Source organism: Rhodamnia argentea, chromosome 6 (genome assembly GCF_020921035.1).
Source record: "Rhodamnia argentea isolate NSW1041297 chromosome 6, ASM2092103v1, whole genome shotgun sequence".
In the NCBI taxonomy this organism is placed as follows: domain Eukaryota; kingdom Viridiplantae; phylum Streptophyta; class Magnoliopsida; order Myrtales; family Myrtaceae; genus Rhodamnia; species Rhodamnia argentea.
The window spans coordinates 20,756,760-20,782,242 of record NC_063155.1 but is presented as its reverse complement, the minus strand read 5'-3'; the positions used below and the strand labels follow the sequence as shown (position 1 = coordinate 20,782,242).

Here is a 25,483-nt window from a genome sequence, read left to right as displayed (position 1 = left end):
CGCTAGATGCAAATGAATCTACCAACAGAAGTTACCCAACATCAAGTTAACCATCGTTGCCTGCAATCTTTCACTTACCAGTCAAGATGCCCCACCCGAAAAGAAAAAAAAAAAAAAGATGTGGCTGACATTTTGCTGTTCTTGACCTTTGGGAAGTGCGTCCCCTTTAGTTTCATATTTGAAACTTTTTGCTGTTCTTGATCGTTGGAAAGTGTGTTCCCTTTAGTTTCATATCTGATTCGCAAAGGAGGGGCATATTCTCAATATCATCAAAGGAAGAACGTGCCTTCAGGGAGTCTTCAATACTTATGATCCGCGAAGGACGGACATTGATCTTTAATCACAAAACTTCTATTTCCGTAAATTATCGAATTGATGTGTACTACATCAATACAAAACTTGCAAGTGACTCAAAAAGATTCCAGTCAAATGCCCTCATCAAGTTCTCTTAGGATCCTCATTGGCTTAATCCTTTATTTAAATGACATTTATAACACTACACATGCCACGATTAATATAGATATTTCAATAATCAGTACTTCAAACTGAATCTGAACAAATGTTAATTTTGGTGGCACGCATTTATGAGTTTGGATATGGTTGGCATTAGTTTTGTCAACTGGATTATGCTTAGCAAGTCTCAATTTTTGTGTGTGTGTGTGGGGCTAATATGACTGATGTAATTTCTCCTCCAAAAGTCACGTGGGGGCCTATGTTTTGAACTCTATGCATCAAGTGAGACTCACGCGTATAGAAATAATGATATGCACAAGGGTAGCGGCCTCGCCCAGCCTTGTCCAGACCATCGCGGCCTCGGGCAAGGCCATACTCAATACAGGCTGTCGTTGATAATCTCTTATTCTGATTTGCTAGTGAGACACTTGTGCTCAAATTTAATGGCTTTAAAAGAAGGCACAATTTGTGTCGGAGAGACGATGAAAAGAACAAAATTGGCAGCATAAATGGTCGACAGTGATGGTTACACTGAATGTTGGAGGCATCTATGTAGCAGGAAGACGAAGTAAAAGAAAAGAAAGGGAGAGTGAAGAAATCGGCAAGTCTGAAAAAATTAAAATAACGAAGATCACAGAGCTGATTTATTAAATCGAATTTCAAATTTTTATTTATTTGCATAATATATAAAAATATAAATAAATAATGTCACATGCACCGGACCTCGGTTCAGAACCGACAACACTTTGAGGGACTCTTCTTCTTGGGTCCTTTCAGCCTGATCCCTTCGGCATACGAACCTAGGGTCAGTTCATTTAAAGGATATTTTACACATGTGCATATAATATTTGAGTAGAAGCAACTTAGTTTCAATTGAATGTACTACTCAGATTTCTATTATCGCTCCTCGAATCCTCCTCTGCCTACCGACATTCCCATGAGAGTTAACAGAAAACAAATTAGAAACAAGCTCAAAAGAAGTTTTTTTAATCAAGAATGAGTAAGAGAAAAATTTACTTAACTTGAAAGGAATTGAAGAAATTGATCTTCTATTTATTGGGATTTTTGTATTTTACGTGAAACCCTTCAAAGGTTTGGCCCGGCCCTTCAAAGTACACGACCCGTCTTCAAGCCGGACGGGCACGGCTCAAACGACTCAACTGGCGAAGGAAGCGTTAGCTGGTAATTGTAATAGCTGGTGCAAGAGGGAACAATTTGATTTCTGATCTGCAAAGGACGGGCGTATTCTCAATATCATCAGAGGAGGAACGTGCCTTCATGTAGTCTTCAATACTTCTCTTCCGCGAAGGACGGGCATTGATCCTTAATCAAAATGACACTTATAATAGCACACATGCCTCGTTTAAATATGGAACTTTCGACAAAATGTCAATAGTTCAAGACGGAATCTGACCAAGGAAACAATTTCATGCTGGTAAATTACTAAAAGAGATGGTAAATTTAAAAAAGTTACTAGTAGTAAACAGGGAACATTATCCAATCAATGCTACATCTAATTGTATGGTTGCTAATTCAGTCCTCATCTATTTAATTTTGCTAGCTTAGTCGTAAATCTTTGCACAAAAATTCCAATATAGTCCTTCCAACCAAATTTTGACGGAAATTGCTACTGCGTCGATGCGCCACATAGGATAGCTGATGAAGACTAGTCCATCACGTCAACGATTTTCAGCAAAAATGTACGGGAATGGTGCATTGAAATTTTGCACAAATGTTCAAGACTAAATTGACAAAATTAAAAAGTTTGGGATTGAATTGGTATCCATACAATAAATTTATGATTGATTGAGTAATTTTCCCTTAAAAAAATGACACGTTTTAGATCTCTAGCAGATTTTATAAAATGGGCGTTCCACCAACATCAAATTTTCTTATATTGAACTAGTTTTTAGTTGTCTCTCTTAACAACATCTTATATTTACCTATATTTGTCTCTGTTAACAGCATTTTATATTTCCCTATTTTTATAGTAAAATTCCAACCTTTCTTTAACAGACTTACCAATCTTGTTGACGTCTTAAAACAGATTATTTAGGTTGCGTTTGGCAACTATTTTAAACCGAAAAAGCAATTCAGTTCAGAATTGATTTTTCTGATTTTGTTCTTTAAACTAGTTTTAGAGAATCGGAATGCGTTTGGTAACTGGATAAAATTCATGTTCCCGAGTAGAATTTCTCTTCCCAATTTTTTGCATTTAAGTCAAATAATTATCTCTTGTTACTATAAAGTCAAACTATATAACATATTCATGCATGATCCATAATTGGTCTATTTATTTCGTGGGAAGACATATACAAGATCCTTAAGAAACAACATAAGCTCGGTAAGCAATTGGCACTTAAATTTTGATCTTGTTTCTCTGGAAAATTATAAAAAATAAAATCATAAACCTATTGCAATTGTATTAGTACGGTCCTAAACTTTTTTCTCTGCAAACTAAATCCTAAATATTTTGCAATTATGTTAATTTAGTTCATTTGGTTGGCCGGTGCTTGCGTGGCAAATTCTCAATAATATTTTTATATTTTTTTATTATCTTTTATTTTTTAATTATTTTTTTTTCTTTTCTTTTTTTGTTGGTTTGGGCCGGTAGCCCTGCTAGCCACCGGCCGTGGGCTTGCGAGCATGACTAAATATCGTGGATTTTATCGTAAATGTACATGACGTACGTGACCAGCCACCGCTTTCTCATATGATGTTCTCATACAACGACAAATGGAAAAGAAAAAACAACAAAACCTTGAGAAACGTGGAGTTCTCTCATGCGTGCAAATAAACTTATGCATATATCTAACCTTTTAAGAAAATAAACTTTATACAAATTGAACGTACAAAATAGTCGGGCACGGATGAGTTAAGTCTTCTCTCGATTTGTGCGTTCTTCTAGATCCGATTATCAAATCTCTCGCGTCGCTTGTACATAAGCGTGTTTATGTTAACGAGATAATAAGGAGCACCGACACATTATACAACATAACATTATACGACACGTCAACACATTATTTCTTAAAAATAGAAAAATCTGATACGTTGGGATATATTATATATTAAATATATATTTTTAGATATACATGATAAATTATCATATACATAGAAATATTAGCAGTGAATTGCTTCTTCTTTTTCTATTAGGGATCCATCGATTAGGTTTTTTTTTCCCGGCTAGGCATATTAATTTTGAAATAATTGGGTATATGACTTAAATATGTATATTTTTTTTATAGATTTACATTTTGAATCCTAATTTATTGAAAATATTTAAAATTTACCTTGTGCGTATTGAAATGACATATCGACATGCTGGACTCGCATATCATTGACTTGTCCAGAGCATTGATCTCGTGTTGGATATCTAACACTTGTTGATGATGTGTCGGTCGCGTGTCATGCGTGTCGGATGGCACACGTCCATCATGATACGAAAGCCTTTGAAAATGGTCCGTGTTTCCTAGGATAGTACGAGAATTTATGATAAACGAAGAGTAATGATGATTTTCATTTACTTTTGGATAACTGAATTTGTTCCGTCCTTAATTTGAAAAATGATATAGATTAGATACATACGTACGTTAAAGAATCAAGATCAAGAAAAGCAGCTCATGGGAAAAAGGGGAAAAAAAAATCTGGATGGCGATGCAACACGTGCCATTCATTTAGGACATCCCGCGACTTTTCCCGGTCAATGCGGGAATTTGTTTCTTTTTCGAAAAAGAACTTGTTAGTTCCATTAGAATATTCATAATATGCTTTTATGATGATATACAAATATGTTTTGGTATTTTTGTAGAAATCAACAGCAGTGAACATGGTTCAAGGATAGAATCGAGAACCGAACAGGTTCCTCAGTATGCATGATAGGTTTTAGCCTTTTAGGTTTCAAAAATTGAACAACCGATTCCAATAGACAGATTCTATGTTCCACAAGTCTTTATATCTTTCTTATTTTATGCCATCCCTTGATGAGTATGTAATCTGGAACCACTAATGAGTTTTCATATCTATGACTAAGACTATTATTTTGTTCATATTTCATATTTTTCGTGTGTCTAAATATGAGCTATAATTAGTGGATTGTAGTAGTAAATGATGATTTTTAGATATGATGATTCATTGCAATTATTCGATTAAGAATACATGTGGAACTCCAGTAGCCATTAGAACCTGTGACAGAGCAAGTTTCGGGTTCTAGTGTATGCACGATAGGTTTCAAGTTTCAAAATTTTACGAAATCGATTTTGATGGATACATAGAATTTGGACCGACCTGGAACCGCTCACCCCTAAAAATCATGGGTAAATGAGAGTATTCCTTGAAAAATAACAAGATGCAACTTTTACGTCTTAAAAGTCATGTGAATTGCACATGCTAAACAAATACAAAGGAGGAATAGCCATTGAAAAATACAACCAAAGTCCGACCGAGTTTTGTGTAATTTCCCGAAATAACTATAAATAAGGGGATAGGGGACGGTCATTTTGAACTCCCAAGCAGGAAACCAACAATGGAGGTGGAAGCGAAGGGATTCGTGAGGCATGTGCTGCTTTGCAAGTTCAAACCCGAAACCCCACCAGACCAAATCGAGCAACTCATCAAGGGTTACTCCAACCTCGTCAACCTCGTCGAACCTTGAAATCTTGGCACATGTATTCTTCTCTTGCGCTCTTTCCCTTTACTCCCCCTCACCAGAAGTTGGGTGAATCCATTGGGGAATGTTTCCTTAGCCAGTTTTGTTCAGGTGCTTGGTCTTTGGGATTTACCATTGTCTTCCTCCTGTGAAATTTTTAGGGGCAAGGACGTGAGCATCGAGAACTTGCAAGAAGGCTTCACCCACGTCTTCGAGCTCACGTACGAGAGCGCTGAGGGGATCGCAGAGTACATGGTTCATCCCGCTCACCTCGAGTTCCACGAGCTGTGCTGGCCCCATGTGGAGAAGCTAGTGGTGATCGACTACAAGCCGACTCCTTTCCGAAACCCGAATTAACATTGCATTGCAAACCTCTACCAATGTTGTGTTCGAATAATAAGTCATTGTGTTGGGTATAGTGATTAATATGGCTCAAGATTGAGATAATTAGTCTTTCCAAAATTACGAGTCAAAAATCATGCTATATCACAATGTGGAAGATGTAGCATATAAGTTCAGTTTAATGAAGGACAAACATGGTTTGTCCATTCTTTGCAGTTTTTCTGTCTTTTCATATTTCTTTAGGTTGGCACGGAATTTTCAGTAATATTTATGCCTTTAGTCAGATAATTGGTAAATCTCACTGAATCTATATAAACATATATTACTGTCTCGAAGAGACATAATGTTAGATAATTGAAAAAGTCGTCAATATGTCTTGGATTTTATATCGTCTATGCGAAACTGTTACATCTGTAAATTAGTTTTGCGTGACCTCAAAGAAAACGACCCATTTTAAAGTCGGACAGTCACTACATTCTCTCTCCCACACACACATAAACACAAAAGGGCACATGCTGTAGAGATTGATATGCCTAGACTGAAAATATCACATGGTGGATGGAGATCAACCAGTGGAAGTGGAAGGCTCCGTGACTCTCTCACATGGATCCAGCACTTCTGTCACTACTTCTATCTAATTACTAATAATGGAAAGTCACAGCGGCCCCACTGTGGATTACTGCAAATTTCTTCCCTTCACAGATCATGGACTTTTGTCAGCGCTAGATGCAAATGAATCTACCAACAAAAGTTACCCAACATCAAGTTAGCCATCATTGCCTGCAATCCTTCACTTACCAGTCACTATGCCCCAACAGAAAGGTAGGCGCTGAAAGAAACAAAAAAAAAAAAAAAAGATGTGGCTGACATTTTGCTGTTCTTGACCTTTGGAAAGTGCGTCCCTTTAGTTTCATATTTGAAACTTTTTGCTGTTCTTGATCGTTGGGAAGTGTGTTCCCTTTAGTTTCATATCTGGTAGGCATAGGAGGGGCATATTCTCAATATCATCAAAGGAGGAACGTGCCTTCATGTAGTCTTCAATACTTACGATCCGCAAAGGACGGGCATTGATCCTTAATCACAAAACTTCTATTTCCGTAAATTATCGAATCAATGTGTACTAGATGAATACTAAAAATGCAAGTCACTCAAAAAGATTCCAGTCAAATGCCCTCATCAAGTCCTCTTAAGATCCTCATTGGCTTAATCCTTTATTTAAATGACATTTATAACATTACACATGCCACGATTAATACAATTCTTTCAATAATCGGTACTTCAAACTGAATCTGAACAAATATTAATTTTGATGGCATGCATTTATGAGTTTGGATATGGTTGGCATTAGTTTTGTCAACTGGATTACGCTTAGCAAGTCTCAATTTTGTGTGTGTATGCGTGTGGTTAATATGATTGATGTAATTTCTCCTCCAAAAGTCATGTGGGGGCCTATGTTTTGAACTCTATGCACCACGTGAGACTCACAAGTATAGAAATAATGATATGTACAAGGGTAGCAGCCCTTGCCTAGCCTTGTCCAGACCATCGCGGCCTCGGGCAAGGCCATACTCAATACAAGCTGTCGTTGATAATCTCGTATTCTGATTTGCCAGTGAGACACTTGTGCTCAAATTTAATGGCTTTAAAGGGAGGCACAGTTTGTGTTGGAAAGACGATGAAGAGAACAAAATTGGCAGCATAAATGGTCGACAATGATGGTTACACTAAATGTTGGAGGCAAATTAGTGTGTTAATGGCATCTATGTAGCAGGAAGACGAAGTAAAAGAAAAGAAAGGGAGAGTGAAGAAATCGGCAAGCCTGAAAAAATTAAAATAACGAAGATCACAGAGCTGATTTATCAAATGGAATTTCAAATTTATATATATATATATATATATAGAGAGAGAGAGAGAGAGAGAGAGAGAGAGAGAGAGAGAGAGAGAGAGAGAGAGAGAGAGAGAGCGTCAGATGCACCGGACCTCGGTTCAACACCGATCAGCCTGATCCCTTTGGTCAATGAACCTAGGGTCAGTTCATTTAAAGGATATTTTACACATATGCATATAATATTTGAGTAGAAGTAACTTATTTTCAATTGAATGTACTACTCATATTTCTATTGTCGCTCCTCTATTCCTCCTCCGCCTACCGACATTCCAGTGAGAGTTAACAAAAAACAAATTAGAAACAAGCTCAAAAGAAGATATTTTTCAAGAACGAGTAAGAGAAAGATTTACTTAACTTGAAAAGAATTGAAGAAATTGATCTTCCATTTATTGGGATTTTTGTAATTTAAATGAAACCCTTCAAAGGGTTGGCCCGACCCTTCAAAGTACACGACCCGTCTTAAAGCCGGAGGGGCGTGGCTCAAGCGACTCAACTGGGGAAGGAAGCGTTAGCTGGTGATGGTAATAGCTGGTGCAAGAGGGAACAATTTAATTTCTGATCTGCAAAGGAGGGGCGTATTCTCAATATCATCAGAGGAGGAACGTGCCTTCATGTAGTCTTCAATACTTCTGATCCGCGAAGGACGGGCATTGATCCTTGATCAAAGTGACACTTATAATAGCACACATGCTCCATTTAAATATGGATCTTTCCACAAAATGTCAATACTTTAGACGGAATCTGACCAAGGAAATGACTTCATGCTGATAAATTACTAAAAGAGATGGTAAATTTAAAAAACTTAGTGGTATTAAATAGGGAAAATTATCCAATCAATGTTATACCTAATTGTATGGTTGCTAATTCAGCCCTCATCTATTCAATTTTGCTAATTTAGTTGTAAATATTTGCACAAAAACTCGAATATAGTCCTTCCAACCAAATTTTGACAGAAATTGATGCCGTGTCGGTGCGCCACATAGGATGACCGATGAAGATTGAACCGTCACGTTAGCAATTTCCGGCAGAAAATTGACCAAAATTGTATATTGAAATTTTGCGCAAATGTTCAACATTAAATTGACAAAATTAAAATGTTTAGGACTGCATTGGTATCCGTATAATAAATTTATGATTGATTGGAAAATTTTCCCTTAAAAAAAACATTACGCTTTTAAGATCTCTCTAAGATTTAATAAAATGGGCTTTCCAAAATATCGACTTTTCTTATATTTGACTAGTTTTTATTTGTCTCTCTTAAAAACATCTTATATTTACCTTTATTTGTCTCTGTTAACAGCATCTCATATTTCCTACTTTTATAGCAAAATTCCAACTTTTCTTTAACCGACTTCCCAATCTTATCGACATCTTAAAACAAATTACTTAGGTTGTGTTTGGCAACAATTCTAATCTGAAAAATCAATTTTGTACATAATTGATTTTTTTTATTCTGTTTCTTGGACGAATTTTAGAGAACGAGAATGTATTTCATAACTACACAAAATTTCTTTTTCTGTAAATTTTTCAATCGATGTGGACCAGATTAATACTAAACTCGCAAGTGACTCAAAAAGATTCCAGTTGAATGCCCGTAGTCCTATTAAGATCCTCATTGGCTTAATCCTTTATTTAAATGACATTTATAGCACCACAAATGCCACGATTAATATAGATTTTTCAGTAATCAGTACTTCAAACCGAATCTGAATAGGTATTAATTTTGGTGGCACGCATTTGTGAGTTTGGATATGGTTGGCATTAGTTTTGTCAATTGGTTATAATTATGCTAAGCAAGTCCCTTTTTTTTTTCTTGTGGTTAATATGACTGATGTAATTTCTCCTCCAAAAGTTATGTGGGGCATATGTTTTCGAACTCTATTGACCACACGAGACTCGCGCGTAGAAAATAATGAAATGCACGGGGGTAGCGGCCCTCGCCCAGCCTTGTCGAGAACATTGCGGCGTTGGGCAAGGCCATCGTCATGACTCAATATAGGCTCTCGTTGATAATCTCTGATTCTATTTGCCCATGAGACACTGGTACTCAAATTCGATGGCTTTAAATGGAGGCACAGTTTGTGTCGGAGAGACGATGAAGAGAACAAAATTGGCAGCATAAATGGTCGACAGTGATGGTTACACTGAATGTTGGAGGCAGATCAAGGTGTTAATGGCATCTATGTGGTAGGAAGACGAAGAAGAGCAGAAAAGAGAAAAGAAAGGAAGAGTGAAGAAATCCGCAAGTCTGAAAAAATTAAAAGAACGAAGATCATAGAGCTGATTCTATTAAATCGAATTTCAATTTTTTTATTTTTTTTCCATAATATATATGTATAAATAGTCACAAGCACCGAGCCTCAATTCAGCACCAACAAGTTACAACCTTGTAGGAGTCATCTTCTTCGGCCCTTTCAACCCGATCCCTTCGGTATGCGAACCTAAGGTCAGTTCATTTTACAGAATATTTACACATATGCTTATAATATTTGAGCAGAAAGATAACTTATTTTCAATTGAATGTACTACTCAAATTTCTATTATAGCTCTAGCATCGTAATGATTAATCTTAGATAAAATTGGTTTGAAACACTACCTGATAGCTTTGGGTTTCGATTGCTCCTCAAATCCTCCTCCGCCTACCGACATTCCCGCGAGAGTTAAGAGAAAAAAAATTAGTAACAAGCTCGAAAGAAGTTTTTTTCAAGAATGAGTAAGTGAAGAATTTACTTAACTTGAAAAGAATTGAAGAAATTGATCTTCTATTTATGGGGATTTTTGTATTTTACGTGAAACCCTTCGAAGGGTTGGCCCGGCTCTTCAAAACTGTGCAAATTCCCTTCAAATGCATTAGCTCAGCCCTTCAAAAGAGCATGGATTCCCTACATAGGAGGAGAACGGGCCTACCGAAGGGCTGGATGGGCCTCTCCATGACCCTCTGACGGGCCTAGCTGACCTGTGAGGGGCCCGACCCGACCGCCCTGCACTGGGCCAGGCCAGCTCTTTGCAAGTTGGGTAAACCCTTTCTTCCACCTTCCTCGGCCCATTTCTCATTTTTGCAGTAGCTGGCGTTAGATAAAACAAGAGGGAAAAGAAATATAAGAGAGAAAGAGAGAGGAGGAATCATGAGAGAGAAAGGAAACGTTTTTGGCTGATGCAGGCCTCGGACATCTCGGCATGCCGGATTAAGGTCATTTCCAAGTACTCTGTAAGAATATTTTGAGAGTGGCTTCTTGAGATTCATGTGTAAATTGTGTTAAAAAGTCATATTTCAAAAGATTTTATGATGTGAAGGAGTTAATAATCCTAATTGGCCAATAAAACATTTGTTTGACCCTGGCTTCCTCTTGGCAATGTTTTTGGATGAAGGTATATGATTTCTACTGCTCACGCCCAACGTGACTAATGAAGTGTGATCAATAGTTTGAAACGATGGACCTGGCCTAGCACGTGCCTCATGTCACATCATGGAGAGTCAATCTAATGTATCAAGCCGATACATCACATGTCAATTCAAGTCTACTCAACACAATCCGTAGCCATTTGACATCCCTAATTCATGTGAATTCTTATTTCTTGCTATCTTGGGTTTATGGGTTTTTAATTTTTCTCATCTCATAAATATATATCTCTTATATGCACATGATTAAAAAGCAAATAAGTGTACATAAATAGAAATAGTAAGGTCTCCGATGTTGCTGACTTTAGCGACGAGCTTATTTGATATAGTTATGACTGAACTATAATTGTGTTGTCCTCAAGTTATGTGGTGAAGTCATGTGAACATGTTTGCTGATACCTTAAAACTGGATGATGCGGCTTCCTTTAAGCTACTGCAGCATTGAAATTGTTACAAGTGCGAGGTACTTGTGAAACACCTTCTAGAAGTTAAAACACTCATTTTCATGATTGAAATTCCGACAAGACAACTCTGAAGCTTACAACTAAGCCTTAGAAAGTTATTTTAAGTCATTTCTTTGCTTGGTGAATCATTTTTATGCAATGTACCAATGATAATCCGATCATATACAAATAATAAAAGTAAATTATTAGTTTTTTTTTTTTTACCGAAGATCTAACAAAATTGTCGAAATCGCACCCAAAATAGCTCTTCATTAAAATTTCGAGTACATGGTGTAATTGGGTCATCCTTGTCAACAGTTTTTTGAAAGACACAAATTTATGAAGATTGGATAGTTGGTTCTCAAGATATCGCAACTTTTAACCACAATCATCTGATCTTGAGGTGTTAAAAAATTTGTGATGATCAACCTAATTAATTTCACTATATATGTCAATTCATAGGTTCTCTGCCGCTACAATAAAAACACGTAGATTATATTTATAACAAAAAAATATCATATCCGTTTAACTCGATTCTCGAAAATCTATAGTGCCTACACTGTCCCGAGAAAGGGACAGCATTTTCGATTACAAACTGTCTCTTGGCATAAAAATCAGGTTAATCGGATGGCGAACGCAGAAGATATGCGCAATCAAAATTTGATCGATTATTTTAGAAAAAAATATATGTAGCAAATAAATATCAGATCTCTTGGAGGGGAAAAAAATAAAAAAAAGGGCCTATGGTGCCCAACCAGTGCTTGCTAGTGGCTGGCTAACACGTGGCGTTCCAACGCCCACGGCCACAAATGGCTCGGTGCATGGCCGACGCAGCCTTTGGCAAGGTTTCTTCAACCTCGCACAAGTTTCAAAAACTTCTCCATGAATGTGGCTCAAATTTCCATCTCAAAGGCAAGGTAAGATCATTCACTCAAGATGCGTTTGATCGTCTAAATTTTTAATCAAAATAGGATTAGATATGATGGGATATAAAATACGGAAATTTTATGATATCCTATTTATTATTTGGTGAATCACAATAATAAAACCGGATATGCTCATATAATATCGTGTTTATTATTTGGTATTTATACATATCAATGTAAATGAACCTAAAAATGCACAAATAGAGACTATAAGAATATATTTATAATTCACTGCCAACTCTAGTAAGAGAGAGAAAATATGATTACTCACATTTGCAACTAGGAAAAGTTTAGCCTCTTTCCCTACTTTCATTAAATTTCAACATGAACCATAAAGTTGCGGAGGATAATGATTTTTGACTCTATTTCTTTATTTATAGACTTTTGACGTGAACCAAAAACCTATGAAGAAGAAGAAGTTTTTACTCTCTCAACATTTTGGTTGAAATTTGACGTGACTAAAATAATAAAGGAGTAGTGAAACTTTAACATGAACCAGAGATACATAGAAGAATGATATGGAAGTTTCTTGGCTTATTTTTTTTTTTTTTAAATTTCATTGGCTCACATCCTTTGAGAATTAGAAAGATCATTTTCAAGTTCGAACTTGTTCACTTAAAATCTAGGTTCTTCTACTTTATTTTTATTTACTTATTTATTTCATTTTTACATCTCTTTTTTTATTATTTTTATTTCGTTACATGATTTCTTAATAAAATTTTTATTAAATGATAAACTATACTACCATACATAAAATATGTAATGATATAGATATGAAGTATGTGGATATATGCACAAAAAATACATTATAACGTAGAAAGAAACTAAAACTTATAAAAACATATAGGAATAAATAAAAAAAATATTTTTCATGTTTCATTTTATTTTTAACATTAGAATTCAAATATGATTCATATTTAATTGTTGTTTTAGTTTATTACATAAGAAGTTTGTTATTTGATAAAAAAGAGCTTTTATACCACAAACATAAGAAATCATATCCACATTATCACATCTCTCCGATGGCATAATTTTATCCATGTTATATCTCATTAGGTTGCATTTGATAGTCGGGGTAAAAATCATGATAGGATAAGACTTATCATATCCCATATTTGGCTCCCGCCCAAGACAGGATAAAAGGGGGATATAGCTTGTATATAATTATCCATGGGGGAAGTGGGATAAAGATGGATAAGATTCTTATGTCCATGATATAAAAGCTATTTTTTTAATAAAAAAATTCTGAAATAATAAAATTAAAATAATAATTAATTTTGAATTATAATATTAATGCTAACATAAAAATAAAAATAAATTTTTTTTATATATACCTATATGTATTTATAAATTTGAGTTTCTTTCTATTTTATAATATATATATTTTGTGCATAAACACACACTTCGTATCCATATCATTACGTATTTTAAGTATTGTAGCATAGTTTATTATTTAATAAAATATTTATTAAAAAATGATGGAGCGGAATAAAAATAATGAAAAATGATATATAAAAAATAAAAAATAAAAAATAAAGTAGAAGAATCATTTTAAATGAATAAATTCGAACTTGAAGATGATCTTTCTAATTCTCGAAAAATGTAGGACAATGAAATTTCAAAAAAAAAAAAAAAAATTCTCCATCTTCTTATCTTATGTATCTCTGGTTCATATTGAAGTTTCAGCATTCCGTTGTAGTTTTTAATTTATGTCAAAACTTTATGAAAACAGTGAGAGAGTCGAAACTTCTTTTCAATAGTAGGTTTTTGGTTCATGTCAAAAGTTTATAAAAGCAAAAAGAGAGTCAAAACTCATTCTTCTCTGTAACTTTATGGTTCATGTTGAAGTTTAACTAAAGTAACGAAAGAAAAATACTTTTCGTAATTGCAAATGTGAATGATCATATTTTCTCACTCTTACTATAGTTGGGAATGAATTATGAGAGATTCTTATAATCTCCGTTTGTGCATTTTCAGGTTAGTTTACATCGATATGTGTAAATACCAAACAATGAATATTATAGGATATTCATATATCCGATTTTATTACTGCGATTCACCAAACAATGGATATGATATGGCAAAATCCCTGGATTTCATATCATGTCTTATCCAATCATATCCGGACTAGAAATTCAGACAATCAAACGCAGCCTTGTATCCCACTTTATCCTGTCATGGATGAGAGCCAAATATAGGATATAATATAAATTATTCTAGCTCAATTTTTATCCCTAATTACCAAACGCAGCCTTATTGGATTCAGTTAGAGATGTCAATATGGGTTTTTGACACTTTTACTCATTTGGGTTAAATATGGAATCGACAAATTTAAAAAATGAGTTAGATATGAGTTTAGGCCTATAAAGTCTATTTAAATATGAATTTTAACTCAACTCATTTTCGATCCGTGGCCTATAACTTCGGAAGATCACTTTTATTCACTTGTAATTGGCATGCCACCGTTGCTCACCGCCGCGCCTGCCCGTCCTTCACCACCCGCCCATAATCTGTACTCCTTAAAACTGACCCGACGCTTATCGAAATAAGCCGTGTCATGCACAAGAAGCTCTGCATTGTACTTATCGTTAGTCGCTGCAAGATGGTTGAGCTCGGACAGATCTGAGCTCCAAAAACTCGCCCCACCATCATCGTCATCGTCGTCGTCATCTTCTTCTTCTACTTCTTTTTCACAATGACCCCTCAACTCAAAACCCTGCTTCTGATTCTCTCCATAATCTCCCAGCAACTCTCTCGCGCTCTCTTCGAATCGCCTGCTCTTCTCCATCAACAGATCTTTCAGATACAAACTCCAATCTGGGTCGCTTTCTCTAGGCTGGGATTTCCCGATTCTCCAAGCTGTTGGCACCGAGAGAGAAACAGAGCTGCTCTGTTCTTCTCCTCCTCCTCCTCCTCCTCCTCCTTCTTGACGTAGGCATTTGTGGCCGCAGGGTCTACAATCCTCATCAACGATGACGCTAACCGGGTAGAAACCGACCGTCCTCTTGGCCCCGTTGCGTAACCGCTGTCGCGTCGAGGGCGTGCTCTTGCTTAGGCACGGCCTCGAGAGCGAAGGAGCAGTGGAAGAGGCAGAAGTGGAAGAGGAAGCTTCGCCCGACCTTAACTTCCTCTCGAGGTTTGCCTCGGTGTGATCGGACCTCTTCGCGTTCTTGGGCGTCGTGCTGAAGATGGAGCTGATGAAGCTCACCAGGCTCCCGCCGGGTGAGACCGGCGGCTGCTTCACCTTCTTCAAGTTGGCATAGATCCGTGACGCCGTGGACCTGAGGACGCCGCCCTGGTCTTATTGGCTCTCTCTTTGCTCACCAAACGGAGCACATTGTCTCTCGTCCTCACGGCATTGAGCCCGAACGGTGCGAAGCAAGAAGACGAAACGATCATTTTAGCACCAGGTAGGCTGGCGGGCCGCTGTGGCAGCGGTGAGCTGCGGCGGCAGCAAGCAGGCCGTGTTGGCGGTGGGCAAGCCACGGCTGGCGAAACAGTTTATATATTTTTTAATTTATGAACAAATTTGGTTATATATATATATATATATATATATATATATATATATATGAAACCGTAGAATCGAGAGTCGTTTCGATCCTATTTAACTATTCACCTATCGTGTGAATATGTTGATTTGCAAAATTATTTTGTTCAATAATTTTTTTGAATTCTTTTTCTTGTTTGAAATCTTTGTCATCATCACAAGGTTTCTTGAAAGGTGCTGCTGGGATTATTTGAGTCCTATAGTCAATATTAATTTTTCTCAAAGGAGGATGGTTTGATTCAATCTCATGGCCATCGTCTAATCTCCATTTAAAAATTTTGTTAATGTTAAAAACCTCTCTTTGTTCAAGAAAATGGTTTTCAAACCAATCAAAGAAAAACATATGTTCTCCTAATTGTCCTAGGAACTCATAATATTGATCTTTGATTTTTAAGGCTTTTTTCTTGAATTTGTCTAAAAACCAATTCCCGATCTCAGTATTAAAATCAGAATTAAATTCTTTGTTTAAAAGAATTCGGTCCGGTTCAAAAAAAATTTCTAAAACGAGAACTTCGGGGTCTTCGTCTTGCTCCATTTGCGATGGAGTGGGTTCAGGAGATCCTGGATCTTGTTGTTGATAAATAGGTCTTGCAATTCCTGCGCTTGTATCTAGACCGCTAATATTTAGATAATAATTAAAAGGGGAGGCACTTGGAGTTGTATGTCCTTGTGCTTGAGAAATGGAATCACCTTGGCTACTAACCGGAATGGTGATAACGGGAGGTAGATTTGGCCTTAAATCTACAGATCTGCGGGAAGAAGAACTAGAAAAAGAAGGTCTTGAGGAGATATGAGTAGAAAAGTCAAAAGATCGTCGAGGAAATTGGATAGTCACTCTTCCTTCGGGATGCTGAACAATGTTCGTCGGATTTTCGTTTCGAATAATTGGTCGTGGTATCGGGTTATCTATTTCCCATTGTTCCGGCAAAATAACGTCATTCCACGAAATGGATTTTGGAATTATGCAGTTTGATTTCTTAATATCGGTTGTTAAAAGAAGGGTTTCACCCTTTGGAGCCGAATTTAAAGAGTGAACGTCAAAAGCGGAACTCATCGCTTTGTAATGAACTTTGTAGATGAGGGAAAGCGGAATCGAACCGTCATCTATGGCATAATTATGAGTCTTAATTTGCAAAACAAGTGACTTCAAAATATTTTTGTCTCTTAGAGAAACAAAGAAGTTAGGAAAACAGTAAAAATGTATAGGTCCGTTACACAAAGAAGTCTCAATGGTAGCCAAAATCGAGTCCTCATATCTTAAAAGTCCGGAGTCTCTTAGAACAAGTAAAATCGAGGTATTTAAACCTTCCTTCAAAAGTGGCTTAATGCCAACCCGAACCATTCCAAAATGGAGATAATTATATTTTTGGGCATGTCTTTTGACAGAGTCTTTGTTTAAAAGAGGGATCAAAGAATAAGAAGAATTCGGAGGAATGTCTCGCTCCTCTGTCGTAATCACATAGTCAGAAGATTTAAAAATCCTTCGAAATGAGGATTGCTCATAAATCCGGTCATAACGGATCTTAGGGATTTTCCAGTTTTTAATAGACTTATTAAAGTCTTCAATAGTAATTTGTTCTCTATGCAATGGTCCTTCGATCCGAGAAACCTCGGATACTGAACCCGAAGAGGAAGAATTAGTACGTCTTAAAAGATTCATCTTATATAAATAATGCTTTCCAAACACTTGATTAGTTCCTCAAAGCCTTGCCGACTAACGGTCTTACGCACCTCTGCCAGGACCACAGTGGCATACCGTAGGTATCCCCTTTCAAGTGTCTTTTCCGCAAAACTTATATAAAATTGTACTCAAAAGATACACTAATTACTCCTCTCCCATGGCTCTGATACCATAGGGAAACTATGATTGAGGGACTCTTGCAAAAGAAAACAAGATATGGAAAGTGTGCAGAAATGATTGATGAGGAGAATGATGAAGGTATGCAAAAGAAAACAAGATATGGAAAGTGTGCAGAAATGATTGATGAGGAGAATGATGAAAGTATGTACAAGAAAACAAAATATGGAAAGTGAGTCCGAAATGATTGGTCGGAAAATTAAGAACGCACGGCACTACCAATTCTGGAGTTTACAAACGTCTTTGTTTATGGAACCGTCTAAACGAAGGGCTGTATTCGTTATAAATATTTAAAAGTTCACAAAGATTACAGATTATAGTTATCAAAATGTTGATACTTGCCAGTAATATTATAACGAGTTGGATAATCATAAGTAAAACCACCAAGTAGGAGGCACGGCCTTCCGATCCGGGGTATAGCAATATAAAGTACAAAATGTCAAAATGCAGAAAATAAACTGCAGAATATAAAAGGCAAAGCTTGAAACGCCACAAGTAGGAGGCGGAGCCTACCGCAGTCAGTGGGTGTGAAGCTGGAAATGAGAAAACTTCACAATGTATATCACAAAGTCAAAAGATTACAATGTGAGATCCGTAGATTTGTGTCAAAAGCTCCAAAAACAGAAAGATCCGGAGTAGATCCGAGAAGAAAGGATCTAAAATCAAAACAGATCAAGGAAAGATCCGGGTACTTACCGGAAAATCTCCAGGAAGTAAGAGAGGGAGTCTTCAAGGTAAAGGGGTTAGCTCCTTACTAGGGTCGGCTAGGAAGGATGGTCGTCCAAAGGGTTAGAAGGGATGGAAGGGATCCGAACTCTCAAGGTGTGAGGGAGATCTTCGGAAGGGTTCTCGAATCGGGGAGGAGACGTTCTCTCCTCCAACATCTTATGTCCGTCTATTTAAAGAAAAAAAATTCACTGTAGCTATAGTACTACAGTTTAAAATTAAAAAGCCGCTACGATGGTACGATTATACGGTGAAAGTCTACAAAGGCACATCGTACATTATATGGTATTTAAGTATCCGATGCCAAGTCTTCAGCATCTTCTTCCTCGTCTGCAACGTCTGCCCGATTGATACCAGGTAGTATTCCATAACGATCGTCTTCATTAGTGTTTCCACTATGGTGTGAATCTGCTTGGGAATTCCTGGTGTCCTCATAGTCTTCAACCGCTTGTTTCATCATCTTCCGTAAATCGTCTTCGGTAGATGCTCCCGCTAGTTTGGAGACAGCTATCGATCGGTCATGCAAAAAAGTCGTCTTTGAGACCGGCGTGCTGGATTTAACCCGTCGCGATTGAATCCATTTTTGCACACTGTCTATGGAACATTTGTCCCGGAAGGTAAAGCCATCCCACCATTTAACCTTAAACCTTCCGGATAAAATCACAAAAGTAGATCCGGGAGTGCCTACTTGGTATTCAAAGTCCCAGGCAAGTACCCGGGAGATACGAAAGGTGGCTGAAAAAAGTAGAAAAGCTGGATATGTCTTTTCTACTGGAGTTGATATATAGGATGATTTGAAAATTCGGTAGGACTCAAAAACGTTTTGGGGTTTTTGGGGAAGTATGTCAAGAAATGGTCCAAAATGATCCCACCACCGTATGAACCAAGATGGTAGGTTTGAAATGTCAAAATTGTCTTCAAAGTAGAACAACCAAGTATGTGTTCCATTGAGATTTTGTCTGAAAAAGGCATTCCACCAAGCTTGTTGATAGTCAAAATATGTGAAAGTGGGTCCGTGAGAAATTATTTCGGTAAGCTTGGTGTTGAATTTGATGGGAGCTCGGGGAGAAAGGTCCCAATCAGAAGGGTGAATGACCCTTGTAATTTTTGCAGTTGAATAGTTTACAATGTCAGGATTTTTATTATCAGCAAAATGTCTAAATTTTACTGACTCGACCTGAGTCAAAATCCTTTCATAAAATTCAACTGTCTTTAGATTGTCATGAGGAGTAAAATATTGGTTTTCACCAAACATTTTTCTTGCAAAAACAAAAGGGTCTTTGTGATAGAAACCTTTTTCAACTGTCATAATTTTTTCTAAATGTCCGGGAAACCATTTGGATTTAGTCTTGATATTTTTCTCGAGGGGCATGGATGCCGGAATGACCACCTCATTCAAAATATTTTTTGGTCTTAGAGGGGAAGGGGACCGTACCTCTTACGTAGTCAAAATTTCGTAACCCATTGCTGTCAAAAGTTCCGGCGGTATCATGGCCAGCTTGTCATAAGGTAGAAAGACAGATTTTGAGTATGATGGTCTGAGAAGTTTGGTCGAAGAAGATTGACCTGTTCTCGAGGTTAATTTTGGTTGAGGCTGTTGGGTCAAGGATTTGTCCGAAGCTTTGGTTGCCTCAAGCCGGCTTCGAATAGGAGTTAGTTTGGCTGGAATTATTTGGGTCTCTGGTCGGGCCGGAGCCTTGCCTTTGTCTTTTCGAGGGGGCATGGTGAAGGATTTTTTCCCTATAAGAATTCACGGGTGAGAAAATCAGGAAGAGAATTTGAATCTCCGTGTATAAATTCAATGTCAAAGTCAAAAACAGATAGGATGGCTTGCCATCGTGCAAAAATCTGTGTAGAGGCTATGTTTAAAATATCTTTCTGCAGAATGTCTTTTGCAGATTTACAATCAATTCTCAAAAGAAATTTCTGGTTTAATAGATCACCTTGGAATTTAGAAATGGAAAGAACAATGGCAAGAATTTCTTTTTTGATCGTGGAATAATTCTTCCGCGTATCATTCCAATGTTTAGAAATAAATTGCACAATTTGTTCTTTTCCCAAGTCATTCTTTTGTTTCAGAATACCTCCATAACCTATATAAGAGGCATCGGTTTCTACGATTTTGAAAGTAGAAGGATCTGCAAGATGTAAACAAGGTATTTCTTTAACCAAGGTTTTAATCTTGCGAACCGTGTTAGAATGTAAATCTGTCCAAGGGACTGGATTTTTCTTTAGTCTTAAATGCAATGGTTTGCAAATAATATTGATATTTGGGATAAAGTCAATAACATAATTTAAAGATCCAAGAAATCTTTGCAATTGAGTCTTGTCTTTAATTTCGTCCGGAAATTTTTCAGCGAATTGGATAGATCGTTCAATTGGTATAATCGTACCATGTTCAATGTAATGTCCAAGAAATCTGATTTTTGTCCGAAATAACAAAATCTTTGTCGGAGATAAGGCTAATCCACTTTGTTTGGTAATCTTCAAAAATTGGTTGACATGTTTAAAATGGGAATCAATGTCAGAAGAGAAAATTAAAATATCATCAATGTAGACAATGATGTAGTTGGAGTAAGGATTAAAAATGTCATTCATAATTTTCTGGAATTCGGAGGGTGCATTTTTTAGTCCAAAAGGCATAACATTCCATTCGAATTGGTCAAAGGGAACAAAGAAGGCTGTCTTGTAACGGTCTTTTTCAGAAATTTGAATTTGCCAAAATCCAAATTTCATGTCAAATTTAGAAAATATCTTGGAACGGCATAATCTGTTCAAAAGGTCTTTTTTGTTGGGGATTGGATATCGAATCCATTTTAAAGCAGAATTTAAAGGTTTATAATTCACAACAAGTCCGGGGACTCCACGTTCTAATTCTGCATTTTTATTGACGTAGAAAGCGGAACAACTCCATGGAGATTTTCTTTTTCGAATTAGACCTTTTTGCAAAAGATCTTCAATTTCTTTTTTGCATAAAGTCAAAAGTTCAGAATTCATTTGTGTGGGTCTTGCCTTAGTCGGAATGTCTTTCTCAGAAAAATCAAGTTCATAAGGTAAATCAACAATATGTCGCTTCCTACTCAAAAAACCATTTGGAAGAGTGGAACAGACTTCTTTTCTCAATTTATTTTCTAAAAGAAGAATTTTTTGTTTTATATCAGGATGAACTATCCTTTGTTCAATCCTTTTATAATCCAGTTCTTCTTTTAAAAATAAAAGGTGAGATTCCTTATCTCTAATGAGACAATTAATCTCCTTGATAGACTGTTCCTGCAAAATATTTAAATTCCTCGTCTGAGGTTTAGAAATAAAATGAAAAATAATTTTATTCCCAAGAATGTCTGTCTCAATTCCTTCTTGAGTTACCATGAAAGGTTGAATTAGATTGATAAAAGGGGTTCCCAGAATAATATTTTGTTTTAGGTCTTTTGCAAGTAAAAATGATGTCTTTAAAGAAATATTGTCTTTAATAATCAAAACTTCTGAGAGTTTATAACGAATGTTCAAATATCCACCTGAAGCAGTTTTCAAAGCTTCAGTGGTTTTGTCAAAATATTTAGTTGGAATCAAACCTTCACGAATACGGTTTAAGTCTGCACTCGTGTCAAAAAGAGCCGTAGTGTTTAATTCAAAATCATGGATTTTAATAGTAACATTAATTATCCATTTTTTTGAAGTTACCTCGGAAAGTAGGTGAAGAAAGGATGAGGCTTCCACTTCTTCAGTTTCATTCTCTTTCTTCTTCAAAATTTGTCTTTTGAATTCCAAAAATTCTTGATGTTGCTCAATTTGGTTTATTTTGAGCAAACGAATTTCCTTTTTTAATTCATTAATCTCAAAATGCAAATCATCAGAATTTGTTCGAGGGACTCTTGCAAAAGAAAACAAGATATGGAAAGTGTGCAGAAATGATTGATGAGGAGAATGATGAAGGTATACACGTCCTCACCGTACACTGTACACGTCTAGAAAATTGTTTCTTTCCTCTGTTTAAAATATTAGTCAAATTGTAAGGATTCTCAAAAGGTTTTGAAGTAGAAATTCTTGTTTTTTGAAAACGATTCGTGGCTATCTCGTAATCAGAAAGGTTTTCAATTTTATTTAAAATTTCTTCTTCATCCTTAGTCAAAACACAAATATCCTTGGAATCCTTTTCAAGGTTCTCGGGCTCATCAATCTCCGAATCAAAAAGGTTTGCAATTTCATCAAGTTGGAGACCATCGTCATTATCCTCCGGTTCGGAGAAATCGGAGGTCTCACTTTCGGAATCAATCATGAGCTGGTTTAATTGGTCAAAAATTTCTTCATCCAAATTCAACTCATTAATTCTTTTGAAAACTTTACAAAATTTGCGAGTATGCCCCTTTTTCCCGCAATTGAAACAAGTAAACTTAGAAAAGTCTCTTTTTGTTTCTTGTTTTTTAGAGTCAAAATTTCTCTTTTTGGAAAATGTCTTAGGTTTTTTAGAAAAAATTTTCTTTTTCTTTTGATCGCTCTTCTCGGGTGGACAATTTCCTTTGCACTTCGGGTTTCTTTTGGAAGAAAAGTCATAAGAAGGGTCGTATTGTTTGCAAAAATCTCCTAGTCCTTTGTTACCAAGAGATTTTTCTTTTTTAAGTTATTTTTGCAACTTAATGTTATTACACATTTCAGAACCAGTCTTAAAAACATAAGAAACAAGTTCGCCATAAGAAAGGATGTTAAAAGGAATTTCTTCACCGAATCGCTCACGTATACGCTTTCCAAGATATCCTATTGATCTGAGGAGTATCTTCGGAATCTAAAGTAGAAATCTTTGGAGTATCCGAAATTTTAGAAATCTGGTCACAATCTAAAGTGGCAATTTCTTTAGGACTAGAAATAAAAAGGAAATTCTGATGATTTGCATTTTCAGATTAATGAATTAAAAAAGGAAATTCGTTTTCTCAAAATAAACCAAATTGAGCAACATTAAGAATTTTTGGAATTCAAAAGACAAATTTTGAAGAAGAAAGAGAATGAAACTGAAGAAGTGGAAGCCTCATCCTTTCTTCACCTACTTTCCGAGGTAACTTCAAAAAAATGGATAATTAATGTTACTATTAAAATCCATGATTTTGAATTAAACACTACGGCTCTTTTTGACATAGGTGCAGACTTAAACTGTATTCGTGAAGGTTTGATTCCAACTAAATATTTTGACAAAACCACTGAAGCTTTGAAAACCGCTTCAGGTGGATATTTGAACATTCGTTATAAACTCTCAGAAGTTTTGATTATTAAAGACAATATTTCTTTAAAGACATCATTTTTTACTTGCAAAAGACCTAAAACAAAATATTATTCTGGGAACCCCTTTTATCAATCTAATTCAACCTTTCATGGTAACTCAAGAAGGAATTGAGACAGACATTCTTGGGAATAAAATTATTTTTCATTTTATTTCTAAACCTCGGACGAGGAATTTAAATATTTTGCAGGAACAGTCTATCAAGGAGATTAATTGTCTCATTAGAGATAAGGAATCTCACCTTTTATTTTTAAAAGAAGAACTGGATTATAAAAGGATTGAACAAAGGATAGTTCATCCCGATATAAAACAAAAAATTCTTCTTTTAGAAAATAAATTGAGAAAAGAAGTCTGTTCCACTCTTCCAAATGGTTTTTTGAGTAGGAAGCGACATATTGTTGATTTACCTTATGAACTTGATTTTTCCGAGAAAGACATTCCGACTAAGGCAAGACCCACACAAATGAATTCTGAACTTTTGACTTTATGCAAAAAAGAAATTGAAGATCTTTTGCAAAAAGGTCTAATTCGAAAAAGAAAATCTCCATGGAGTTGTTCTGCTTTCTACGTCAATAAAAATGCAGAATTAGAACGTGGAGTCCCCAGACTTGTTGTGAATTATAAACCTTTAAATTCTGCTTTAAAATGGATTCGATATCCAATCCCCAACAAAAAAGACCTTTTGAACAGATTATGCCGTTCCAAGATATTTTCTAAATTTGACATGAAATTTGGATTTTGGCAAATTCAAATTTCTGAAAAAGACCGTTACAAGACAGCCTTCACTGTTCCCTTTGACCAATTCGAATGGAATGTTATGCCTTTTGGACTAAAAAATGCACCCTCCGAATTCCAGAAAATTATGAATGACATTTTTAATCCTTACTCCAACTACATCATTGTCTACATTGATGATATTTTAATTTTCTCTTCTGACATTGATTCCCATTTTAAACATGTCAACCAATTTTTGAAGATTACCAAACAAAGTGGATTAGCCTTATCTCCGACAAAGATTTTGTTATTTCAGACAAAAATCAGATTTCTTGGACATTACATTGAACATGGTACGATTATACCAATTGAACGATCTATCCAATTCGCTGAAAAATTTCCGGACGAAATTAAAGACAAGACTCAATTGCAAAGATTTCTTGGATCTTTAAATTATGTTATTGACTTTATCCCAAATATCAATATTATTTGCAAACCATTGCATTTAAGACTAAAGAAAAATCCAGTCCCTTGGACAGATTTACATTCTAACACGTTCAGCAAGATTAAAACCTTGGTTAAAGAAATACCTTGTTTACATCTTGCAGATCCTTCTACTTTCAAAATCGTAGAAACCGATGCCTCTTATATAGGTTATGGAGGTATTCTCAAACAAAAGAATGACTTGGGAAAAGAACAAATTGTGCAATTTATTTCTAAACATTGGAATGATACGCAGAAGAATTATTCCACGATCAAAAAAGAAATTCTTGCCATTGTTCTTTCCATTTCTAAATTCCAAGGTGATCTATTAAACCAGAAATTTCTTTTGAGAATTGATTGTAAATCTGCAAAAGACATTCTGCAGAAAGATATTTTAAACATAGCCTCTACACAGATTTTTGCACGATGGCAAGCCATCCTATCTGTTTTTGACTTTGACATTGAATTTATACACAGAGATTCAAATTCTCTTCCCGATTTTCTCACCCGTGAATTCTTATAGGGAAAAAATCCTTCACCATGCCCCCTCGAAAAGACAAAGGCAAGGCTCCGGCCCAACCCGAGACCCAAATAATTCCAGCCAAACTAACTCCTATTCGAAGCCGGCTTGAGGCAACCAAAGCTTCGGACAAATCCTTGACCCAACAACCTCAACCAAAATTAACCTTAGGAACAGGTCAATCTTCTTCGACCAAACTTCTCGGACCATCAGACTCAAAATCTGTCTTTCTACCTTATGACAAGCTGGCCATGATACCGCTTAAC

At 36.1% G+C, this 25,483-nt stretch overlaps 1 protein-coding gene and 1 pseudogene across 1 annotated transcript; one reads left to right on the top strand and one right to left on the bottom strand.

Moving 5' to 3' along the window:
* Positions 1–4,943: 4,943 nt before the first annotated feature.
* On the top strand, positions 4,944–5,495 carry LOC115734185 (annotated as a pseudogene).
* A 9,039-nt stretch (positions 5,496–14,534) lies between these two features.
* Positions 14,535–18,691, bottom strand: LOC115734341 (protein BIG GRAIN 1-like B). Its single transcript, XM_048280734.1, has 2 exons — positions 18,536–18,691; positions 14,535–15,392 (listed from the first exon to the last, which is right to left on the bottom strand). Exons 1-2 carry the CDS (start codon positions 18,689–18,691, stop codon positions 14,535–14,537), a joined length of 1,014 nt encoding a protein of 337 aa, XP_048136691.1.
* Positions 18,692–25,483: the final 6,792 nt, after the last annotated feature.